We start from the raw sequence: 26,533 nt of genomic DNA, 5'->3' as shown, positions 1-26,533 counted from the left end.
TGCATGTTTAGGCCCCACTCACACAAAATCTTTTTCACTCCATTCTTCCACCTCCAATTTGGTCTCCTGCTTCTCCTTGTTCCCTCCAACTCTAACACATATCCTCTTTATTAGCCGTTCTTCAATCATTCTCTCCATTTGTCCAAACCACTTCACCACACCCTCTTCTACTTAACTACACTCTTTTTATTACCACACATCTCTCTTACCCTTTCATCACTTAATCAAACTACCTCACACCACATATTGTCCTCAAACATACTATTTCCAACACACCCACCCTCCTCTGTACAACCCTATCTATAGCCCGTGCCTCGCAACCAAATAATATTGTTAGAACCACTATTCCTTCAAACATACCCATTTCTGCTCTCCAAGAGAGTGTTCTCACCTTCCACACATTCTTCAACACTCCCAGAACCTTAGCCCCCTCCCCACCTTGTGATTCACTTCCACTTCCATGGTTCCATCTGCTGCTAAGTCCACTCCCAGATACTTAAAACACTTCACTTCCTCCAGTTTTTCTCCATTCAAACTTCTTTCTTTCAAACTATTCGCCATTTCCTGCATTAGCGAGGTAGCGTTAAGAACAGAGGACTGGGCCTTTGAGGGAATACCCTCACCTGGCCCAATTCTCTGTTCCTTCTTTTGGAAAATTAAAAAAAAAAAAACGAGAGGGGAGGATTTCCAGCCCCCCGCTCCCTCCCCTTTTAGTCACCTTCTACGACACGCAGGGAATACGTGGGAAGTATTCTTTCTCCCCTAATACGTGGGAAGTATTCTTTCTCCCAATTAACTTGTCCCTCAACCCTACTGAACCTACTAACCTTGCTCTGATTCACATTTACTCTCAACTTTCTCCTTTCACACCAAACTCAGTAACCAACCTCCGCAGTTTGGACACATGAAGAGAATGAGTGAAGAAATATTGACAAAGATATGTGTCAGAGGTGGAGGGAAAGAGAAGCAGGAGACCAAATTGGAGGTGGAAGGACGGAGTGAAAAAGATTTAGAGCTATTTCATGTGTGGCAGGACAGTGACAGGAATGGATGGAGGCAGCAAGTATGAATATGTATATGTGTGTATATGTATATGTATGCATATGTGCATGTATGGGTGTTTATGTACATATACATGTATGTGGGTGGTTGGGCCATTCTTCATCTGTTTCCTTGCACTACCTCGCTGATGCGGGAAATGGCGATTGAGTATTAAGAAAAAAAAATTATTTCTGAGGATAGGGGAGAAAGAATACTTCCAACATATTCCCTGTATGTTGTAGAAGGCTACTAAAAGGGGTGGGAACAGGGGGCTGGAAATACTCCCCTCCTGGTTTACTTTCCAGAAGAAAAAAGAAAAGATGGATTCAAGTGAGGATTTTCTCTTCTAAAACTTAGTCATCTGTTCTGGACACTACCTTGTTTACATGGGGGGGGTCATCCATGTTAATCATTTCCCATGTTAGCAAGGCAGTGCCAGGAACAGATGAAGAAATGGTCTCAATTGCTTCCATCCATTCTATAGCTGTCAAGTATAATGCTGTAAAATCATAGACCCCTATTCACAATCCAGTACCACAGATCTTTTTATGGTTTCCCCTGGCTGCTTTGTATTCCCTGGTTCAACCCACCAACAGTGTGCTGTCCTTTGTGCATCACATTGCTCCAATTCACTCCATCCTTTGCAATCTTCACACCTCCTGCATGTTTAGACCTGGAACCTTAATAGCAATACAACCAGAGTAGGGCTGATGACCGATACAGAAAAGCCAGAGACACCACCGCAGCATTCCTCATTGACAGCATTGCCAAGATCATAGAAATCATGGACTAATTTGCTGATAATGACCCAGACTATGCATGCTGCAGCAAGGCAAAGAAAGGTGTTCTCAACATAATTTCCTGTTGTAGAGAATTGCTCTGTGAAAAAAAACTCAAGAAAAGACAGTCAACCCTAGATGTATTCTTCAAGAAACAGCCAAACCATGAGGAAGAGTCGCAACCTGATCTCTCATCCAAGGAAAAGCCCCTCCTATCCTACATTGTCTCCTACTGCTGATGTGCTGCTGCTTTGTTGGTGAGTACCCGTTGGTGAGTACCCATGACTCCTTTCACACACTTTTCCAAACTCAATCACCAACTTCTGCAGTTTCTCATTTAAATCAGCCACCAGTGCTGTATCATCATTGAAAAATAACTGACTCACTTCCCAGGGCCTCTCATCACCAACAAACTGCATACTTGCCCCTCTCTCCAAAACTTGCATTTACCTCCCTAACCACCCCATCCATAAACAACAACCACTGGGACAGTACACACTGCAGCTGCAGACCGACCTTCACTGGGAACCAATCTCTCTCCTCGCTTCCTATTCATACACATACCTTACACCCTTGATAAAAACTTCTCTGCTTCTAGCAGCTTACATCCCACCCCATGTAATCTTAAGACCTTCCACAAAGCATCTCTATCAACCCTATCATATGCCTTCTCCAGATCCCTAAAAGCTACATACAAATCCATCTGTTTTTCTGAGTATTTCTCACACACTTTCTTCAAAGCAAACACCTGATCCAAACATCCTTTATCACTTCTAAAACCACACTGCTCCATGCCAATCTGATACTCTATACATGCCTTCACCCTCTCAATCAATACCCTCCCATACAATTTTTCAGGAATAATCAACAAACTTATGCCTCTGTAGTTTGAACACTCACCTTTATCCCCTTTGCCTTTGTACAATGGCACTATACATGCATTCTGCCAATCCTCAGGCACTTCACCATGATCCATACATACTATACTGAACATCCTTACCAACCACTCAACAAATATCCTTACCAACCAATCAACAACAACAGTCACACCTTTTGTAATAATGCAACTGCAATACCATCCAAACCTGCCGCCTTGCTGGATTTCATATTTTGCAAGGCTTTCACCACCTCTTCTCTCTTCACCAAACCACTCTCCCTGACTCTCATACATACAGTATGCATGGGGGTATATATCACATTACAATGTTTTCCAAATAAAATCAAAAACATATGTACTTCATTATAAAATTGTCTAAACAATATGTCACATTACCAACAAACAGTAGTATACAAATAACAAGATCTTTATAAATCTTTATGAGCATACATTTAAAGTGACAAAGTTCCTTAAAAATGACAAGTATCTTTCTTCTGAACATCTTTAGTTATAATTATGGCTCTTGTTGAAGGCTGCTGTGTCCTTTGCTCATCAGTCCTAGCAGTGTGAGCTCTTTCTGAGACCCTTGAAACATCGCCTGATACGAAATTACCACTATATAACTGTGTCTGAGAGTGACTGACTGGTAACTGTGGCAAGGACTCCAGTACAGTGTGAAGATGCTGTCTTATAGCATTTAGTTCACTTGTCTGTGTTGTCATGTTATCCAGCTCATGCTTAAGTTTAATTATATCGCGAGACAATACTTTATTTTCCTCTTCTAAAGTGCTTTTTGTCAGTGAATTTGACTGAAGAGCCGCTTGTAATATTGTGATCTGGTCATCCTGAGATGCAATACGCTCAAGAAGATTTGCCGAGGGTTGACCTGCCAATGTTAAGGCTGTCTTGTATGAAGCAACTGTATTCCTTAGATGGTCCAGAGCATCCATAAGTTGCTGGATTGTAGTACAGGCTTCTGTATTCTGTCTCTCTAATAGAAGCACTCTTCTTGTAAGTTGTATATTTTGTTCTAAGGCCCTGTTTCCAGCAAACTTTAGTCCTGGCAGCATCCTGTCTAGTGCTTTATTTGCTTCATCTTCTGGTAACATTGCAGCTGTTTTTATGTTCTTTTCATACTCAATCTCTAGTTCCTCATATCCAGCAAGAATGTGTTTGACCTTTTGGAGTTCTTGATGGAGATCTGAAGTTTCTTTCTCCCTTGCACTTTTCTCTTTTTGGTAAGAAGCATCTAAAGTCTGAATTTCTTGATGAAGTTTAGAATTTTCATCAACTAAAGTATCTCGTTTCTTTGACAATAATGACAGACTCATGTTGAGCTCTACAACTTCCTTCTCAAGTGCCTGTGTGTCTATGCCAAACTTTAGCTTAACCTTTTCCATTTCAGTCAGTAAAGTTTCATTCTTTTGGGAAAGCAGATTAACCCTCTCCTGTAAACTAGAACACTGTAAAGTGCATGACTGAAGTTTCTCTCTAAGTAGTTTAACTTCACTCTGATAGTCCTGAGCATTATCTGTTAGTGAGGTGATTTCACCACGAGCTACTACATACTTCTTATGCAACTCTTCATTTCTTTCCCTTTCAAGACGTAAATTTTTATTGGAAGAGTTCAGATCTTCCATAACCTTATCAAATTTGGTTCTCAGATCCATAAAATCTTGTACATACTGACTTAACTCATGTTCTTGTTTCCTTGCTTTGCTCTTAAGGTCACTATGTCGTTCTTCTAGTATGCTGTGTTCTTTTTTCAAGGCTGCAGCAAAAAGTTCTAGTTCTGCAGTCTTTTTTGTCAATGAACTCTTCTCTTCTTGTAGCTTATCTCTCTCAGTCTTAACTTTCACATAATTTCGAACTTTGTAATCATCAGATCTTTGTTCATCTTTCAAACTCATCAGCTGACTTGCATACTGTTCAGATTTTATTTGCAGCTCTTCTACATTCTTTTGCAACTTGAGACAATGATCACTGCGGGACTTCAGGTCAGACTCTTTAGCTGAAAGTGCACTTTCTAGAGATGACTTAACAGCTTCAGCTTCATTAAGTTTTAATCTTAAAGGCCACACAAGCTCATACACTCGTAGCTGGAAAAAAAAAAGATAAAATTTACTGAATGTTACTCTTAGTTTTCAATAACATCATCTAAGTGCTGATACTGTGCATAAGTGGGGTTTGAGATATATGTGACACATGACAATTCAACCTGAGAGTGCAAGTGGAACAAATATGAAGAAGTTAAACAGCAACACTTTGCTTTGTCACAGTGGACACACAATAAGGTTACATATGTTTGATTTGGGGTGTGTGATGTCTCCATGGTTGTTTAATTTGTTTATGGATGGGGTTGTTAGGGAGGTGAATGCAAGAGTTTTGGAAAGAGGGGCAAGTATGAAGTCTGTTGGGGATGAGAGAGCTTGGGAAGTGAGTCAGTTGTTGTTCGCTGATGATACAGCGCTGGTGGCTGATTCATGTGAGAAACTGCAGAATCTGGTGACTGAGTTTGGTAAAGTGTGTGAAAGAAGAAAGTTAAGAGTAAATGTGAATAAGAGCAAGGTAATTAGGTACAGTAGGGTTGACGGTCAAGTCAATTGGGAGGTAAGTTTGAATGGAGAAAAACTGGAGGAAGTAAAGTGTTTTAGATATCTGGGAGTGGATCTGGCAGCGGATGGAACCATGAAAGCGGAAGTGGATCATAGGGTGGGGGAGGGGGCGAAAATCCTGGGAGCCTTGAAGAATGTGTGGAAGTCGAGAACATTATCTCGGAAAGCAAAAATGGCTATGTTTGAAGGAATAGTGGTTACAACAATGTTGTATGGTTGCGAGGCGTAGGCTATGGATAGAGTTGTGCGCAGGAGGATGGATGTGCTGGAAATGAGATGTTTGAGGACAATGTGTGGTGTGAGGTGGTTTGATCGAGTAAGTAACGTAAGGGTAAGAGAGATGTGTGGAAATAAAAAGAGCGTGGTTGAGAGAGCAGAAGAGGGTGTTTTGAAATGATTTGGGCACATGGATAGAATGAGTGAGGAAAGATTGACCAAGAGGATATATGTGTCGGAGGTGGAGGGAACGAGGAGAAGTGGGAGACCAAATTGGAGGTGGAAAGATGGAGTGAAAAAGATTTTGTGTGATCGGGGCCTGAACATGCAGAAGGGTAAAAGGAGGGCAAAGAATAGAGTGAATTGGATCGATGTGGTATACCGGGGTTGACATGCTGTCAGTGGATTGAATCAGGGAATGTGAAGTGTCTGGGGTAAACCATGGAAAGCTGTGTAGGTATGTATATTTGTGTGTGTCGACGTATGTATATACATGTGTGTGGGGGTGGGTTGGGCCATTTCTTTCGTCTCTTTCCTTGCGCTACCTCGCAAACACGGGAGACACCGGAAAAAAAAAAAAAAAATGTTTGATTTGATTTGATACATATGTTTGAATGGAGAAAAACTGGAGGTAGTAAAGTGTTTTAGATAACTGGGAGTGGATCTGGCAGCGGATGGAACCATGGAAGCGGAAGTGAATCATAGGGTGGGGGAGGGGGCGAAAATCCTGGGAGCCTTGAAGAATGTGTGGAAGTCGAGAACATTATCTCGGAAAGCAAAAATGGGTATGTTTGAAGGAATAGTGGTTCCAACAATGTTGTATGGTTGCGAGGCGTGGGCTATGGATAGAGTTGTGCGCAGGAGGGTGAATGTGCTGGAAATGAGATGTTTGAGGACAATATAAGTCATGAGGTGGTTTGATCGAGTAAGTAATGTAAGGGTAAGAGAGATGTGTGGAAATAAGAAGAGCGTGGTTGAGAGAGCAGAAGAGGGTGTTTTGAAATGGTTTGGGCACATGGAGAGAATGAGTGAGGAAAGATTGATCAAGAGGATATATGTATCGGAGGTGGAGGGAACGAGGAGAAGTGGGAAACCAAATTGGAGGTGGAAAGATGGAGTGAAAAAGATTTAGAGTGATCGGGGCCTCAACATGCAGGAGGGTGAAAGGCGGGCAAGGAATAGAGTGAATTGGATCGATATGGTGTACTGGGGTCTATGTGCTGTCAATGGATTGAATCAGGGCATGTGAAGCGTCTGGGGTAAACCATGGAAAGTTCTGTGGGGCCTGGATGTGGAAAGGGAGCTGTGGTTTCGGGCATTATTGCATGACAGCTAGAGACTGAGTGTGAACAAATGGGGCCTTTGTTGTCTTTTCCTAGCGCTACCTTGCACACATGAGGGGGGAGGGGGATGTTATTCCATGTGTGGCCAGGTGGCGATGGGAATGAATAAAGGCAGACAGTGTGAATTGTGTGCATGTGTATATATGTATATGTCTGTGTGTGTATATATATGTGTACATTGAGATGTATGGGTATGTATATTTGCGTGTGGGGACGTGTATGTATATACATGTGTATGGGGGTGGGTTGGGACATTTCTTTCGTCTGTTTCCTTGCGCTACCTCGCAAACGCGGGAGACAGCGACAAAGCAAAATAAATAAATATAAATAAATAAAATGTTTGATCTGTAAAGCTGCATGCAAATCATGTTTCTTATCAGGAAACAATTAGTAATGGGTTGTTGGCAGCTAAAAGCCCAAGCAAGAGAGAGACCTAGCAAATCTGACAACAACAAGCTATCCTATGATGAAGAAAGTATAGTTAATATAACAGATATACAGAGAAAGATTTTCTTTTGTACTAACCCAAATATCCTCATAAGAAATCCATATTATCCATTGGGAAATACAGTGCTGCTCATACATTCCATGACTCATGATAAACTCTTTCACATGATCATATTACATTCCACTCACCTTTATAACGTTTCTCTTCGTTCACTTGTACTACTTTATCCATCCAGGAGAATCTTTTCATACAGAGTCATCTATCAAAATTTCCAGAAGGAAAATTTTCACATATTACATTTGCATAGGGTTAGATCTACTATCACAAAGCCAAACTATTGAATAAATAGTGGGCTTCAAATCACCATCAAGTGACTTAAGATCAGCAGCTAATTCTGTACACAGTGTAAATATCCATTCCCTAAAGTTTCTGAAATCCATTTCATATTCTTCTTAGAATAATACCATGGTGTAAAACTTCTCAAAACCAACTCCTAAAACAAGCGCAATATAGACAGTGTAAATCCAATATTGCCATCACGGCCGCTGGTACCTGAATTGTCTAGAAAACATTCCATTATTCATTACAAAATTCATGGCTTTATAACAATTACTAAATTTTTTGGCCCCACTTAAGAAAGGCATCACCAGCTGAGAAGGGCCTGATGGTTCTCAGGGACCACCTGACTGTTAAAAAGCAACTGGAACTCATCGCACTTCCTTATACACAACTCCCAGGCTTGATTCTTTCCCTATTAATTTTTGCAACATTCACAGTCCAAGTATCCAAAATTCTGAACAAGTTCTATAAAGTGAATAAAAAACATCTTTTTGAAATACAAGAAAATACAGTTACCAGAACAAATGGAATAAAACTCAAAAGCTAAAAGATGTAGTATGGACATAGGAAAAAGTTTCTTTCCTTTAGGTATGTTGAGCAGTGGAATAAGTTACCATCAGACATAGTGAATGCTAAGACTATATATATACCTTCAAAGTTGTTTAGACAAATATTTCATAAATTCAGGTATACTCTGAGGAAAACACCCAAAATAAACTGTATAAACGACAGCAGCAATGGGGAAAGTAGAAGTCTGAGGAGCAGCAACAGGGATTTGGTGGTAGCTTTAAAATCTGTTCAGAACAATTACATTTTCTTGTAAAGTTAAACTCCTTTTATCTTAACCATACAACCCAATAGTGGGCCAATCAGGCCTCCTGTTGTTTGTCTTTCTCATGTAAACTCATCTGTCATGCTTTATCCTCTCCACTATCAGATATCAAACCTACCACTGTTTCCAATCCAAGGGTGGATTTTTTTGCCTAATCTAGCATAATAATACCAAATGCTTGCCTCATGGTTCTTGTATTCATTAATGCTGAAGCCTAGGCTCAAAGTTTCTCTACTCTCTATAATCTTGCTTCTGAGTTTTGTTTAGCACCCTCTAATTCCTCCAACTAAGCTAAACTCTTGATTATTTGACTCCACAACAAAGCATTTCTCTCTTCACATCCACATGCTGAACATTATGCAACAAATTTTAATTGGACTGGTACAAGGACTGGTTAGGCATTTCCCAGGACAACCCTTCTGGAGCCAAGGCTCTTTCCTTTCCCTTTTCTAAAAAGCTGGAAAAATTACCAAACACCCATCATGAATATCCTTCCAACACACTTGACCTCTTTTTCACCTCTAAACCTTTCTACTATTTACACACTACTACAATCATTCCTCCAACCATAATCTTACCTTTATAACATCTAACTGGACAAGTACACCCTCTCTTCCACTTTCTAGATGCCTACTCTGGCACCTGGGTAAGCTCAGCATTAATCCCTGAATGGCTTTTTTATTGGCTTTCCCTGAAACAGGTATTGATTTGCTGGCTGGGATGACTCTAGCAGAGGATACCTTGGCTAAGATGGAGACCTACATCTCTTCTACCGAGTGTTTCTCATTCCAATCAAAATATGATCACTTTTGCCCTGATGCCCGTCCCAACAGGAACAGACTACATCAGGTTACGAAACTCTCACCATTCTCCTGAACCCCACACTACTTTCATTTCTGTTTGGAATCACTGGAAGCTTTTCTTTGTGAAGTCAAACACACCTTCATAAAAACAAAGTGAAAAGATTTGTCTTCTACTGGTAACTCTTTCTGGTATCTAATCGAAAGCATCTACAAAACCTTCATTAATTCAACCTTTTCTCTTATCTTCTGTCCTGATCAATCTATGGCTACCTCTCAAGAAACCTGCTCTTTTGGTACTTTATTATCTTTTAATTCAACTCTGGATGATTCTGCATTTAATCAGATCAGTGAAATGTGATACACTTCATCTCCAGTAAAGAAAGACGAAAGGCAAGGGTTTAGTGTAGCCAGTCACTTCTCTCTTGAAGGCTCTGCCATAATTTTTCTCCTTGAAGTGGAGACAATTAAGGCAACCGATGCAATGAATGAAAAGCAGGATGAAGACACAGCTTAACATCCAGTTTCATTCTAAAATCAGGAAGAAATGAGGCACCTGCCCATTTTGGTGTACTACTGATTTTTTTTATCTACCTGACATGCAAATATATTTTTTCTACTTATTTATTAAGTGCATAAAAAACTGCAAATCATTGTTATTGTTATGAATTAAGAGGTAAACAATTCAAGTTCAGGAAAACTATAATATTAACTGGGGTGGCCAATCCTAAATATGCAAAAAGTGTCTTAACTTTTCTATACATATGACTGGGTGGAAAAAAATATCAAAACTATTATTCTTTTCTTTTGAATAAAGTTAAGCATTCCTAGGATGGGAAAACACATTATTTAGCAGACTGGCCAATCTTAAGTGTGAGATGCTATGGATGTGATGAGTTCCTAGTAAAGGCATGGAACCACCAACAATGTTCAATAGCAGGTTAGTGTGGCCTCTAAACACTTCAGAAAGATGCCATCTATAACCTGCCAACAGAGTCCTCAGTGAATGGAATATTCAATTTTTGTCAGGATAATATGTTGACTCAATTGAAGATAATATACCTACTTTGCTTGCCTTGACTCAGGAAAACAGCACTTATGGGATAAATGCCTGAATATGTGAAGCATGCAAGAGGAATTTGCTATCTTTTGCTTAAAGGCAACTGGACCCTACAGTATAGATTGCCTGCTGCTGACTGGATTGCTAAACATGGCATGGTTCTGAATATGTCATCCAATATTACAAACATTGATTTTACATATTAGATGACCACGTATGCCCAAGATGCATTGTCCACACTTAAGACACTGAACATCAGATCTTCAAATGTCCCTCACTAATCCCACAAAGATAAAATCACAAAATCCCAATATTTCTTGACTTTTGGTCCTGCCTGGTGTGTGTGGGGACTGCTTCCTAAACACTACATGAACTCCAAAAGAAGGAAGTGCTTAGGAGGAAGGAATGGTAAGGTAAAGGTTGCTTGCTAACTTATGATGTTCAGTCATATGAAGTGTTACGAGAGCCACTGCATTGTGACTCTATGGAAAGGATTCTAAATTGGAATAGTGACCAAGTACTTGGCCTTCTTTGTTTGTTGAAGGTCCAGTCATGGATACAGAAGTCCACATCAAGGCCAGGCCGATACAAAGTCCACATCAAGGCCAGGCCTTAAATGAAATATAAAGAGGTTAATGAAGGGGATAAAGAAGAGACAAGGAAAAGAATTTATAAATTCTGGAGGAAGTAAAAAACCTGTCTTTTGAAAAGTGCTTGCAATCAGGCTCAAGGAAAATGAATATGGCAGCACATACTTGGAGAAGACTACAGTTGAGGAGGAAGAGCAGTGAGGGGAGCAAATTCAGAAAAAGAAAAGTAAGAAGTTAGGGAAAAAATTTCAAAAAAGCAGATAAAGACGAATAAAAAAATGTTATCTTCAACTACAGTTATGTGTATAATAATCATCATATTTTTGGGGATATACAATACATACAAAAAATGAACAGGAGGATGCGAATGACAGGAGAAAAGCTGTGTACTGAACTAAAAAACATTTATCCAACTACTCAGTTTTCCCCTTTATTGTATTCATAAATAAGTAGCTTATGTAAAAAGTTCTGATCAGTAAACTGGCATCTCATTAACCTTCTCCATCTAAACAGAATGGTAGCTGTGCAAAATCTTCTCTACATATCTCCATTTAAGAATCCATCTTATACAAGTACTCCTTCACTTTACTCTTCCACTCTGCTCTACTTAACACACAAGTAATCTTTATCAGTCAATCCATTCCCATCCATTTTTCATAATTCCAAATCACCTCAGAAAATCTTTAATTGTCAACTATTCTCCTTTTGATTCTTTCATTCCTCACTATCCACTATTTAAACTCTATGTTTTCTGAAATCAATTTCAAATGCTTGTAATCCACAAACCATTCAACTGTTTCTGATTAAAATGTTTGAGTAGAATACAGCAGTATGGCTTTCTAACACACATCATGGCTTACATGTTATGGATTTCTAACACACCTCAGGGCTTAAATGTTTTCAATCTCTCTTTAAACCATTGATAATCAACTTCATAGTATCTAAAAGTTGCTTTAATTGCTACTTACTGCTGTGTACTGCTGAAGAGTTAATTGCTGAACTGGACTATGGCGGAGGTGAATAAATTCTTTTTCAGATAACTGCAGATTTGCAAGAGATGCCCTCAATTCATCTTGTCTTACAGTCAATCTGAAAAGATGATCCTTAATATTATCCAGAATGGTAGTCATATAATTTGAGCATTTTGAAAAGAATCATGCAGTGTCTAAAAGGGTTCCTGGCCTAAAACTATGGCATAAAAATACAATACTCTCTTCATACAGGAGATATAAATATGTGTGATACTGCATCCAAAAACACTTGCTCTATATTGCAGCATCTGTAAATACACTATTGGAGCTTTCCTATCAAGTTCACCTGAAAAACAATCTACCCCAAACTAGTCTTACATGACAACTTTCTTACACTGTACTTCCAATTTACGTTCTATAATCTCTTCCAATCTCCAACTTACTTTACACACGTATTCTTACTCCAAAGCCGAGTCTTACCAATTCTTTGTTCTTCCATATATCATTAATATTATCATCATCAACATCTTTAAACTTGATCGCCTTTCCCAGTGTCAGCGAGGTAGCGCCAGGAAACAGACAAAGAAAGGCCACATTCACTCACGCTCATTCTCTAGCTGTCAAGTGTAATGCACTGATACCACAGCTTTCTATCCATATCAAGGCCCCACAGACCTTTCCATGGTTTAGTCGGACATTGCACATGCTCTGGTTCAGTCCATTGACAGCACATTGACCCCATCATACCACATCATTTCAATTCACTCTATTACGTGCATGAATCTAACCAACCTACATGTCCAGAGCCCGATTGCTCAAAATCTATTTCACTCCATCCTTCCACTTCCAATTTGGTCTCCTGCTTCTTCTTGTTCCCTCCACCTCTGACACATATATCCTCTTTGGCAACCTTTCCTCACTCATTCTCTCCACAAGTCCAAACCATTTCAACACACCTTCTCTCACAAGTCCAAACCATTTCAACACACCTTCTTCTGCTCTCTCAACCACTTTTTTATTACCGGAAGTTAAGTAACTAAAAATATTTAGGAAATAAACATCACAATATAGATTAAAAATTCTGAAAGGGGGGGTTATAAAATAATTCTTTCCTGCAAAGAGCTAGTCACCTTCAATCACCAGCATAAGTTTTGAGAATCATAACTTTCTGGTGTTTTAAATGCACATGAAGACTTTCATTTTTCCTCAAATCCATTTACTGGAGGGCATATCATTCCCATAGTGCATCTTGCTCAACTTAAATCCTTGCAACTTAGTTAATAAGTGATGAAATGCAGTCTCAGGAGGGAAAGGAACATCATGTAAAATCTAAGACTGGTAAAACCAAATACTGTAATAATCTTAAAAGAAGAGTACAGTATTAGCAAATGAGGTGGTCTTTTTGAGCTACAGGCTCTTGCTATTATTAATGCTGTACAAGATCACACTGATTACTAATCTGTTGATGTTTCTCATACAATATGAGGTGGATTGTTCATAAGTACACCTTTAAGTCTTATCAACAGACACCAAAATGTTAGAAACTTAAGACTACACCTTTTCTGATTTTGTTGGAAGACTGCACATTTTTGTGTTAAATGAGCCAGCTCTCGTGCAGCTCGTTCTCGAATAGTACTCAGCTCTTCTCTTGTCCGAGTTAATTCGCCTTCTAATCTGAAAAAAGGGTTATGAACAAGTGAATGTTTACTTTGAATCAATTTCAATAAAGTTCAAAGAACACATAATAATGCTCTTGCTTTTAGAAACTAATTGTAATCCTACTCATCCCCACTTAAACAAAATCCAGCTAACTTGAGTCACAGTTAAATGTTTACCAAGAGACTTGTAAAAACAGAGAGCCTGCATAATGTCCAATTTATTGTGAAGAAGTGTAATGCCTCAAGGGGGTGAGAGAGGAAAGGTGGAAGAGGGTATGGGTCATTCATATTTTCTCTTTCTCATTAAAATCAGGAAGAAATATATAGTTTGTACAAGTAATGTACACATATGTGAGCTAACAGCAATGATTAGAGGAAACTTAGAACCACTGAAGGGGTGGTAGAAGAGTGTGTGCATCATTCAAACTTTGATTCTCATTACTAATGAAAGAAACACACATAAAATCAAAGGATAAGTACAAACAAGTGAGCTAGCATAATACCAGATATAGCAGTGGTAAAGCGATGAAATGTATGCAAAGATTCCCTAGAGGGATGGTGGAGGGTGTGTGTCAGCCACTGTCACAGTCTGAGGCATCACTGAGATACTGCCTATGTATGAAAACTACCAAGACAATACCCAGTAGCCATGCAAATATCATAATATTGGTGACTGGTTCAAATTAAGCCTGTGATGCCTCTCAGTGACAGAGATTGATATGAAAAGCTGCCTACCCAACTTATAGGCAGGGACAGATAGGCCCACATTGGGTGTGCAATCATGCCTTTGGCATATACTCCTGGATAGGACACCCACCACCCAACCCTACCCAAGAAGGTGCCCCAGGACATTTTGTAACACATAGATAGATATACAGAGAAGAAAATCTAAATGCTCGCTCCATTATAATAAAAATAAGCAGACTCTCCGCATTCTCTAAGCAGCAGTTTTATGTGCCTACTGTCATGTAAAGGCTGACTGGACTGGGTCCAGAAAAAGAGGAACAAGCTAATAAAATTCTTTTATAGGGAAAGGTTTTCAGGTGGGGTTAATCACCACAATAACATACAATGCTAAGGCCTCTGTGAGATATCGTCCTAACTAAATGGACACCTAAAAATGGGAAAAATGATCACAGCACTGTACAGTACTAAGGCTGCTATGAGACAGTACCCTAGCTAAATGAACATCTAAAAATGGGAAGGATTCCAAGAGAATAAATTTAGACTTCCTTGTAACCCATTTTTAAGTTTAGAGTAACCTGATGATATTATTGGATGTTCAGGACTTGGGCAATACATTAATGACAATCTTTTTATATTCTCTAAACATGGCAACCTCACCAATACTATTGACTGCATACCAGCAAGTAACCACTTCAAAAGCAAACTCATTATTGCCACAGTGAGTTAGTCCTCCAAAAAAATGGTGCCAACCCATCCTAAGCCCTCCACATCAATCAAGCACTTAGAGCACAGTTATATAGGTGTAGTGAAACTCTAGGAAGGTGGAATTAAAAAGCACATCTTTTGTTTATCCTCAGTTCAAAAATTAGTCTCTTATTATACTATACAAAAATCTTCTGGATTGGATGCAATAAGACAGCAATGATGAAAAACAGTGCTCTTATAGGAAGAAAATGGATTTTACACAATAAAACTGGGTCTATGGTGAAGAAGGAGGGTGCCACATGACTGAACAACAGCATCGGCAGTACCTTTGTAAATACGTAAATAAGGTAAGAATGCATGTTAAAACTACTGAAGGACCAGCTTATCAAGGAAGATGTATGACACATTGTAAATGAGACAATGAAGAAGATAGTATAGTGCAAGATACGAGAGGAGCAGAGAAATTTTATGGTAGAGGATATGTAATTCAGATTTCTACAAAGATGGCTGCAAAAAGTGTATAACAAAATGAAGTTGAGTGCAACATTCCTGGACCTAAGAAAAGAAAATAGGCATTCAACTGAGAACACATCTATGGTGCAAGAGGGAAGCTTCAGGATGCAAGTTATTTTATGAAAATAGTAATACACGCGAAAGTTCTGAAATAGGCATAGACACAATGGCTGTGTGAAAACATCTTGGCTTTTTAATACATACATGGATGGTGAAGTGAGAAATGGAATGAATTATTTAAAGAAATAATGCCACAAGGAATGTAAGAAAAGGACTTAAAGACAGCACAGTTCTATCAACCCTAACCTATGAGTATATAATGTTGATAAAGCATGGAACAGACAGCTAAAGAACTTAGGCTGCTGAAATAAGCTGCCAATGGGGTATTTGTGGTTTAACAGATGGGATGATAAGTAAAGGTGAAGGTATAGGTGTATAATGGCAGAAAAAGGCAAACATAAGGGGACTGGTGTCACACAGTGGGTTAGTAAAAATACCCTGAAGAGGTCTGACCATGTAGAGAGGATACAGGATGATTGGTTGGTAAAGAAAATATATAATAATAAAACAAAAATGGGTATGTTTGAAGGAATAGTGGTTCCAACAATGTTGTATGGTTGCGAGGTGTGGGCTATGGATAGAGTTGTGCGCAGGAGGATGGATGTGCTGGAAATGAGATGTTTGAGGACAATGTGTGGTGTGAGGTGGTTTGATCGAGTGAGTAACGTAAGGGTAAGAGAGATGTGTGGAAATAAAAAGAGCGTGGTTGAGAGAGCAGAAGAGGGTGTTTTGAAGTGGTTTGGGCACATGGAGAGGATGAGTGAGGAAAGATTGACCAAGAGGATATATGTGTCGGAGGTGGAGGGAACAAGGAGAAGAGGGAGACCAAATTGGAGGTGGAAAGATGGAGTGAAAAAGATTTTGTGTGATCGGGGCCTGAACATGCAGGAGGGTGAAAGGAGGGCAAGGAATAGAGTGAATTGGAGCGATGTGGTATACCGGGGTTGACGTGCTGTCAGTGGATTGAAGCAAGGCATGTGAAGCGTCTGGGGTAAACCATGGAAAGCTGTGTAGGTATGTATATTTGCGTGTGTGGACGTATGTATATACATGTGTATGGGGGGGGGGTTGGGCCATTTCTTTCGTCTGTTTCCTTGCGCTACCTCGCAAACGCGGGAGACAGCGACAAAGTATAATAAAAAAAAAAATAAAACAGAAAGTGCATGAGGGGGAGACAACTAGCATCCTGGGAAGAGAGGGAGAAAGAGTAAACTGGGAAGTGGACAGAAGATGATATGAATGGAATGTAGCATGCTGAGGAAGTGTGTTTGCACACAGCAGCCTGGAAGGGAATTTAAAGGGGAGGAAAGGGATTGGAGATATTGGTGGACAGACAGAAAGGTACTCAAAGCCTATTCTCTGAGTCTTATGTGGCAAAACTATATTTCCACTAATAAACACTGAGAATAACATATGTAGCTAAGACCAAAAATGATAAGGTACTAAGAAGTGTAACAAAAAGAATTTTTGAGTAAAGGTAAAAGGAATAAGGATGAAATTTCTATAACATGGCATTAGAAAAAAGGAAAAGAGGAAACCCAGTTTTAACCAGTAAGACCGAGGAGAAGAGAAGGCAGCAAACCAGGGAGGAAACTAATGGATTAGATAAAAGAGGGAAATGCTGTGGAGGACCTCAAATGATCACCTATACCAAGACAGTCACATAGCATTAAGATACTTATACTTTTTATACTTAAGTGTTGTTTCCCACATCAGTGAGGCAGTGCCAAGAAACAGACAAAAAATGGCCCATCCACTCAAATACACTTATATATACATAAATGCCCATACACACACATATACATACATACACATATCAACATGTACATATACATAAACATATACATATATGCACTTGTACATATTAATACTTGCTTGCCTTCATCCATTCCTGTCACTACCCTGCCACACACGAAACAGCATTGCTACGCCCTGCTTCAGTGAGGTAGTGCCAGGAAAACAGACAAAAAAGGCCACATTCGTTCACACTCAGTCTCTAGCTGTCATGTGTAATGCACCGAAACCACAGCTCCCTATCCACATCCAGGTCCCACATACCTTTCCATGGTTTACCCCAGATGCTTCACATGCCCTGGTTCAGTCCAATGACAGCACATCAACCCCTGTATACCACATTGTTCAAATTCACTCTATTCCTTGCACGCCTCTCACATTCCTCTATGTTCAAGCCCAGGTCACTCAAAATCTTTTTCATTCCATCCTTCCACCTCCAATGTGGTCTCCCGCTTCTCCTTGTTCCCTTCACCTTTGATACATGTATCCTCTTTGTCAATCTTTCCTCACTCATTCTCTCCATATGCCCAAACCATTTCAACACACCCTCTTCTGCTCTCTCAACCACACTCTTTTTATACTTACAGCAAAAATTTCCTCACATCAATGTGAACTAGGAGGAATAGCTTACAAAAGAAAAAAGAAATGATTATCTTTTTACAAATAATCAACATATGCATTCTTGGTTTGAAAATAATGGAGGTTCCTCTCAGTTTGGTACAAAAATTAATGGGTGAATGAGGAAAAACAAAGTACAAGAGAAAATGAGAAACAAATCTCACTTCTGAAGCTCTATGCGACTTATCACCATCAGAAGAAATAACCTTTCAGATGTCTACAACCTGCTTACTAATAAAGATGATATAACCCTTGTAACCTGATCTAAATAATAACACAATATTATGCCAAAAATATTACTTACCAATTTATTACTTCATACCTGTTTACCTGAATCTGTTTGGAACTAATCTGATCATTTTTCTGTGTCACAGCCTTGGCAACTGCCACTTCATGCTCTTTTATGAGGGCTTCCAGCTGAGCATTTTTACTCTGAATTTCCAGTTTCTGTTTCTGTACAACATGCTGAAGTTCTGCTTTATCTGAAGCCAAAGTCTGTAGTTCTCGAGCATGTCTGTGAAATGATCACCAATAACATTTCAATGATAATTACAATATAGAAACTAAAAAGAAGAAAAGTCTTTAACTCTGGAGGATTGTGCAACATTTGGAACCTCATGGAGGTCTGTAGTAGGAGAAAAAATGGCAAAAAATATCTCAATTTATAATTTTGTTATTCAGATACTCTACACACTCTAAGTAATCAATTCTATTCTATTGTCTAACTTGATTCCCATTTAAATGGGGTGAACCAAATGCATAAAGCCTCCCTTCTCATTTCCATCCCAAACTTACACCCTGTAAGCTAAAGTGAAAAAAACTTCTACACGAATCTATGCACTTGATAAGTCTTTATTTTGTACATTAAAGTGTTCACTGTGATCATAGCGTCCATTAATATCACCTTCACATACAATAATGCTTCTGCTGCAAATGGATATGTTGAAAATAATTATTCTGGTATCTTCACCTGAAATATCACAAACCCTATACAACTCGTTCATTGTATTTGTCCCAACAGATGGTTGGCGTGAAAACCTTCTATAGAGGAGCAAAAACATGTATAAAAGTGGATGGAGCGTTGAGCAAATGTTTCAGCATACATGTGGGTGTGAGGCAAGGCTATGTGATGTCACAATGGTTTTTTAACATACATATATACGGATGGAGAGATGAAAGCAAAACTAGGAAAGGGGGCTGAAATGATGAAGTGTGGTGGTGAGGTACGGTGCCTAGTGACAAGCCTGTTCGCAGATGACACAGTGTTGTGTGCTGAGAGTGAAAAGGAATTTCAGCTTTGTAAGTGTGTTTTATGATGTATGTAAGCATTGGTGATTGAAAGTAAATACAAGTAAAATCAAAGTAATGGTGTTTGAAAGGAAACAGCATGAAAGTATACAATTTGCAAAGCCCTTCAGAGTGAGAGAAGAAAGTGAACTAAAATGTACTATAGATATGGAGAGAGGAAAACTGGAAGATGTGAGAGAATTTAAGTATTTAGGAGCTATCTTGGGTAAGTTTGGTGGTATGAAAGGAGAGATGAGGGAAGGAGCAGTAAGAGGTAGAAGAGTCACCAGGTTCCTTAACAGAATAATGAAGGGTAGAGGGGTAAGTATGGAAATGAAGAAAGGATTAAGGGACAACATAATCCTCTCAACCCTGACCTATACAGCTGAAACTTGGATAAGGAATGAGTCACATAGATCAAGCATCCAGGCTATGGAAATCAGTTACCTCAGAGGAGCTTGTGGTATGACTAGATGGAATGAAGAAAGTAATGATTGGGTGTATGAAAGATTTGGTAAAGCATGAAATACAAAAGGAATAAGCAGTGAAGTGGCAGAGTGAGTGAAACATAATACTTTGAGGCAGTTTGAGCATGCAGAAAGCACGCAAAACAAGGAGTCTACAAAGAGAGTGTGTGACAGTATGATTAAAGGCATTGTTGTGAGAAGAACTCTAGTGACACAGGGAAACACAGTGGAGGAGTACTGGAGGGAGAGAAATGGTGAAAGAATGCGTGGAATGGTGTATGTGAGGGAGGTATGTAATGACAAGGTTAAGTGGAGAATCTTTTGCTGTGGTAAACCCCTTGATGGAAGTTCCCAGAGGAAACAGGCATCAGTGACACAGATAGATATATAGACAGATAGATAGTTAACCTGTACCTTCTACTTGCAGCATATCCCTCTTCACTGTCTCCATCACTGGTTACTGTTAGATCTGTAGGAACAGATACTTCAGCACTTCCATCACCAGACATATTTCATGATGTATTTGAAATGAATCTGGGGAAAATTTTTTCTGATAAGTTAATTACAGTTTTCAAGGAACAGAGTATATTGTAATTATCAAAATGGCAACTTTGAAAATACATTACTTAGCAAATATTTAAATATGAAAATATACTTTCCTCTCAAAGCAGAATTGTATGTGTTAGTAGCATCTTTATCTCTCTATCAGTGAAAGTAAACTGCTAAAGCTTTTTTTTTTTTTTTTTTTTTCCCCAAAAGAAGGAACAGAGAAGGGGGCCAGGTGAGGGTATTCCCTCAAAGGCCCAGTCCTCTGTTCTTAACACTACCTCGCTATCGCGGGAAATGGTGAATAATAGTATGAATATATATATATATATATATATATATATATATATATATATATATATATATATATATATATATATTTTTTTTTTTGCTGTCTCCCGCGTTTGCGAGGTAGCGCAAGGAAACAGACGAAAGAAATGGCCCAACCCACCCCCATACACATGTATATACATACGTCCACACACGCAAATATACATACCTACACAGCTTTCCATGGTTTACCCCAGACGCTTCACATGCCTTGATTCAATCCACTGACAGCACGTCAACCCCGGTATACCACATCGCTCCAATTCACTCTATTCCTTGCCCTCCTTTCACCCTCCTGCATGTTCAGGCCCCGATCACACAAAATCTTTTTCACTCCATCTTTCCACCTCCAATTTGGTCTCCCTCTTCTCCTCGTTCCCTCCACCTCCGACACATATATCCTCTTGGTCAATCTTTCCTCACTCATTCTCTCCATGTGACCAAACCATTTCAAAACACCCTCTTCTGCTCTCTCAACCACGCTCTTTTTATTTCCACACATCTCTCTTACCCTTACGTTACTTACTCTATCAAACCACCTCACACCACACATTGTCCTCAAACATCTCATTTCCAGCACATCCATCCTCCTGCGCACAACTCTATCCATAGTCCACGCCTCGCAACCATATAACATTGTTGGAACCACTATTCCTTCAAACATAGCCATTTTTGCTTTCCGAGATAATGTTCTCGACTTCCACACATTCTTCAAGGCTCCCAGAATTTTCGCCCCCTCCCCCACCCTATGATCCACTTCCGCTTCCATGTTTCCATCCGCTGCCAGATCCACTCCCAGATATCTAAAACACTTCACTTCCTCCAGTTTTTCTCCATTCAAACTCACCTCCCAATTGACTTGACCCTCAACCCTACTGTACCTTATAACCTTGCTCTTATTCACATTTACTCTTAACTTTCTTCTTTCACACACTTTACCAAACTCAGTCACCAGCTTCTGCAGTTTCTCACATGAATCAGCCACCAGCGCTGTATCATCAGCGAACAACAACTGACTCACTTCCCAAGCTCTCTCATCCCCAACAGACTTCATACTTGCCCCTCTTTCCAAAACTCTTGCATTCACCTCCCTAACAACCCCATCCATAAACAAATTAAACAACCATGGAGACATCACACACCCCTGCCGCAAACCTACATTCAATGAGAACCAATCACTTTCCTCTCTTCCTACACGTACACATGCCTTACATCCTCGATAAAAACTTTTCACTGCTTCTAACAACTTGCCTCCCACACCATATATTCTTAATACCTTCCACAGAGCATCTCTATCAACTCTATCAAATGCCTTCTCCAGATCCATAAATGCTACATACAAATCCATTTACTTTTCTAAGTATTTCTCACATACATTCTTCAAAGCAAACACCTGATCCACACATCCTCTACCACTTCTGAAACCACACTGCTCTTCCCCAATCTGATGCTCTGTACATGCCTTCACCCTCTCAATCAATACCCTCCCATATAATTTGCCAGGAATACTCAACAAACTTATACCTCTGTAATTTGAGCACTCACTGTTATCCCCTTTGCCTTTGTACAATGGCACTATGCACGCATTCCGCCAATCCTCAGGCACCTCACCATGAGTCATACATACATTAAATAACCTTACCAACCAGTCAACAATACAGTCACCCCCTTTTTTAATAAATTCCACTGCAATACCATCCAAACCTGCTGCCTTGCCGGCTTTCATCTTCCGCAAAGCTTTTACTACCTCTTCTCTGTTTACCAAATCATTTTCCCTAACCCTCGCACTTTGCACACCACCTCGACCAAAACACCCTATATCTGCCACTCTATCATCAAACACATTCAACAAACCTTCAAAATACTCACTCCATCTCCTTCTCACATCACCACTACTTGTTATCACCTCCCCATTTGCGCCCTTCACTGAAGTTCCCATTCGCTCCCTTGTCTTACGCACTTTATTTACCTCCTTCCAGAACATCTTTTTATTCTCCATAAAATTTAATGATACTCTCTCACCCCAACTCTCATTTGCCCTTTTTTTCACCTCTTGCACCTTTCTCTTGACCTCCTGTCTCTTTCTTTTATACGTCTCCCACTCAATTTCATTTTTTCCCTGCAAAAATCGTCCAAATGCCTCTCTCTTCTCTTTCACTAATACTCTTACTTCTTCATCCCACCACTCACTACCCTTTCTAATCAACCCACCTCCCACTCTTCTCATGCCACAAGCATCTTTTGCGCAATCCATCACTGATTCCCTAAATACATCCCATTCCTCCCCCACTCCCCTTACTTCCATTGTTCTCACCTTTTTCCATTCTGTACTCAGTCTCTCCTGGTACTTCCTCACACAAGTCTCCTTCCCAAGCTCACTTACTCTCACCACCCTCTTCACCCCAACATTCACTCTTCTTTTCTGGAAACCCATACAAATCTTCACCTTAGCCTCCACAAGATAATGATCAGACATCCCTCCAGTTGCACCTCTCAGCACATTAACATCCAAAAGTCTCTCTTTCGCGCGCCTGTCAATTAACACGTAATCCAATAACGCTCTCTGGCCATCTCTCCTACTTACATAAGTATACTTATATATATCTCGCTTTTTAAACCAGGTATTCCCAATCATATATATATATATATATATATATATATATATATATATATATATATATATATATACATATAGATTTTTTTTTTTTTTTTTTTTTATACTTTGTCGCTGTCTCCCGCGTTTGCGAGGTAGCGCAAGGAAACAGACGAAAGAAATGGCCCAACCCCCCCCTATACACATGTATATACATACGTCCACACACGCAAATATACATACCTACACAGCTTTCCATGGTTTACCCCAGACGCTTCACATGCCTTGATTCAATCCACTGACAGCACGTCAACCCCGGTATACCACATCGCTCCAATTCACTCTATTCCTTGCCCTCCTTTCACCCTCCTGCATGTTCAGGCCCCGATCACACAAAATCTTTTTCACTCCATCTTTCCACCTCCAATTTGGTCTCCCTCTTCTCCTTGCTCCCTCCACCTCCGACACATATATCCTCTTGGTCAATCTTTCCTCACTCATCCTCTCCATGTGCCCAAACCACTTCAAAACACCCTCTTCTGCTCTCTCAACCACGCTCTTTTTATTTCCACACATCTCTCTTACCCTTACGTTACTCACTCGATCAAACCACCTCACACCACACATTGTCCTCAAACATCTCATTTCCAGCACATCCATCCTCCTGCGCACAACTCTATCCATAGCCCACGCCTCGCAACCATACAACATTGTTGGAACCACTATTCCTTCAAACATACCCATTTTTGCTTTCCGAGATAATGTTCTCGACTTCCACACATTCTTCAAGGCCCCCAGAATTTTCGCCCCCTCCCCCACCCTATGATCCACTTCCGCTTCCATCCGCTGTTGATAGAGATGCTCTGTGGAAGGTATTAAGAATATATGGTGTGGGAGGCAAGTTGTTAGAAGCAGTGAAAAGTTTTTATCGAGGATGTAAGGCATGTGTACGTGTAGGAAGAGAGGAAAGTGATTGGTTCTCAGTGAATGTAGGTTTGCGGCAGGGGTGTGTGATGTCTCCATGGTTGTTTAATTTGTTTATGGATGGGGTTGTTAGGGAGGTGAATGCAAGAGTTTTGGAAAGAGGGGCAAGTATGAAGTCTATTGGGGATGAGAGAGCTTGGGAAGTGAGTCAGTTGTTGTTCGCTGATGATACAGCGCTGGTGGCTGATTCATGTGAGAAACTGCAGAAGCTGGTGACTGAGTTTGGTAAAGTGTGTGAAAGAAGAAAGTTAAGAGTAAATGTGAATAAGAGCAAGGTTATTAGGTACAGTAGGGATGAGGGTCAAGTCAATTGGGAGTTGAGTTTGAATGGAGAAAAACTGGAGGAAGTGAAGTGTTTTAGATATCTGGGAGTGGATATATATATATATATATATATATATATATATATATATATATATATATATATATATATATATATATATATATATATTTTTTTTTGCTTTGTCGCTGTCTCCCGCGTCTGTGAGGTAGCGCAAGGAAACAGACGAAAGAAATGGCCCAACCCAACCCCACATACAATGTATATACATACACGTCCACACACGCAAATATACATACCTATACATCTCAATGTACACATATATATACACACACAGACACATACATATATACCCATGCACACAATTCACACTGTCTGCCTTTATTCATTCCCATCGCCACCTCGCCACACATGGAATACCATCCCCCTCCCCCCTCGTGTGCGAGGTAGCATTAGGAAAAGACAACAAAGGCCCCATTCGTTCACACTCAGTCTCTAGCTATCATGCAATAATGCCTGAAACCACAGCTCCCTTTCCACATCCAGGCCCCAAACAACTTTCCATATATATATATATATATATATATATATATATATATATATATATATATATATATATATATATATATATATGTACAGAGCATCAGATTGGGGAAGAGCAGTGCGGTTTCAGAAGTGGTAGAGGATGTGTGGATCAGGTGTTTGCTTTGAAGAATGTATGTGAGAAATACTTAGAAAAGCAAATGGATTTGTATGTAGCATTTATGGATCTGGAGAAGGCATATGATAGAGTTGATAGAGATGCTCTGTGGAAGGTATTAAGAATATATGGTGTGGGAGGCAAGTTGTTAGAAGCAGTGAAAAGTTTTTATCGAGGATGTAAGGCATGTGTACGTGTAGGAAGAGAGGAAAGTGATTGGTTCTCAGTGAATGTAGGTTTGCGGCAGGGGTGTGTGATGTCTCCATGGTTGTTTAATTTGTTTATGGATGGGGTTGTTAGGGAGGTAAATGCAAGAGTCCTGGAAAGAGGGGCAAGTATGAAGTCTGTTGGGGATGAGAGAGCTTGGGAAGTGAGTCAGTTGTTGTTCGCTGATGATACAGCGCTGGTGGCTGATTCATGTGAGAAACTGCAGAAGCTGGTGACTGAGTTTGGTAAAGTGTGTGGAAGAAGAAAGTTAAGAGTAAATGTGAATAAGAGCAAGGTTATTAGGTACAGTAGGGTTGAGGGTCAAGTCAATTGGGAGGTGAGTTTGAATGGAGAAAAACTGGAGGAAGTGAAGTGTTTTAGATATCTGGGAGTGGATCTGTCAGCGGATGGAACCATGGAAGCGGAAGTGGATCATAGGGTGGGGGAGGGGGCGAAAATTTTGGGAGCCTTGAAAAATGTGTGGAAGTCGAGAACATTATCTCGGAAAGCAAAAATGGGTATGTTTGAAGGAATAGTGGTTCCAACAATGTTGTATGGTTGCGAGGCGTGGGCTATGGATAGAGTTGTGCGCAGGAGGATGGATGTGCTGGAAATGAGATGTTTGAGGACAATGTGTGGTGTGAGGTGGTTTGATCGAGTAAGTAACGTAAGGGTAAGAGAGATGTGTGGAAATAAAAAGAGCGTGGTTGAGAGAGCAGAAGAGGGTGTTTTGAAATGGTTTGGGCACATGGAGAGAATGAGTGAGGAAAGATTGACCAAGAGGATATATGTGTCGGAGGTGGAGGGAACGAGGAGAAGAGGGAGACCAAATTGGAGGTGGAAAGATGGAGTGAAAAAGATTTTGTGTGATCGGGGCCTGAACATGCAGGAGGGTGAAAGGAGGGCAAGGAATAGAGTGAATTGGAGCGATGTGGTATACAGGGGTTGACGTGCTGTCAGTGGAGTGAATCAAGGCATGTGAAGCGTCTGGGGTAAACCATGGAAAGCTGTGTAGGTATGTATATTTGCGTGTGTGGACGTGTGTATGTACATGTGTATGGGGGGGGGGTTGGGCCATTTCTTTCGTCTGTTTCCTTGCGCTACCTCGCAAACGCGGGAGACAGCGACAAAGTATAAAAAAAAAAAAATATATATATATATATATATATATATATATATATATCAACTCTATC

The 26,533-nt window shown here is 40.0% G+C and overlaps 1 protein-coding gene across 7 annotated transcripts in view; it reads right to left on the bottom strand.

Annotated features, from left to right (window-relative positions):
* Positions 1–3,122: 3,122 nt before the first annotated feature.
* The window catches only part of LOC139759648 (progesterone-induced-blocking factor 1-like), a 38,863-nt gene continuing 15,452 nt past the window's right edge, over positions 3,123–26,533 (bottom strand). For 4 of the 7 annotated variants that reach the window (XM_071682038.1, XM_071682039.1, XM_071682037.1 and 1 more), the window contains exons 2-6: positions 20,115–20,234; positions 18,269–18,460; positions 13,469–13,585; positions 11,909–12,029; positions 3,123–4,796 (exon numbers count right to left, since the gene is read on the bottom strand). In XM_071682038.1, the coding sequence (XP_071538139.1) occupies positions 3,168–4,796; positions 11,909–12,029; positions 13,469–13,585; positions 18,269–18,460; positions 20,115–20,209 (2,154 nt within the window). In that variant the 5' untranslated portion in view covers positions 20,210–20,234 and the 3' untranslated portion in view covers positions 3,123–3,167. The remainder of the gene's footprint in view (positions 4,797–11,908; positions 12,030–13,468; positions 13,586–18,268; positions 18,461–20,114; positions 20,235–26,533) is intronic. The other 3 variants (XM_071682040.1, XM_071682042.1, XM_071682041.1) reach the window with 3 other exon arrangements.

This window comes from Panulirus ornatus, chromosome 33 (assembly GCF_036320965.1).
Source record: "Panulirus ornatus isolate Po-2019 chromosome 33, ASM3632096v1, whole genome shotgun sequence".
NCBI classification, from domain to species: domain Eukaryota; kingdom Metazoa; phylum Arthropoda; class Malacostraca; order Decapoda; family Palinuridae; genus Panulirus; species Panulirus ornatus.
Note: the sequence above shows the minus strand (reverse complement) of the source record. Positions and strands in the feature narration are given on the sequence as shown.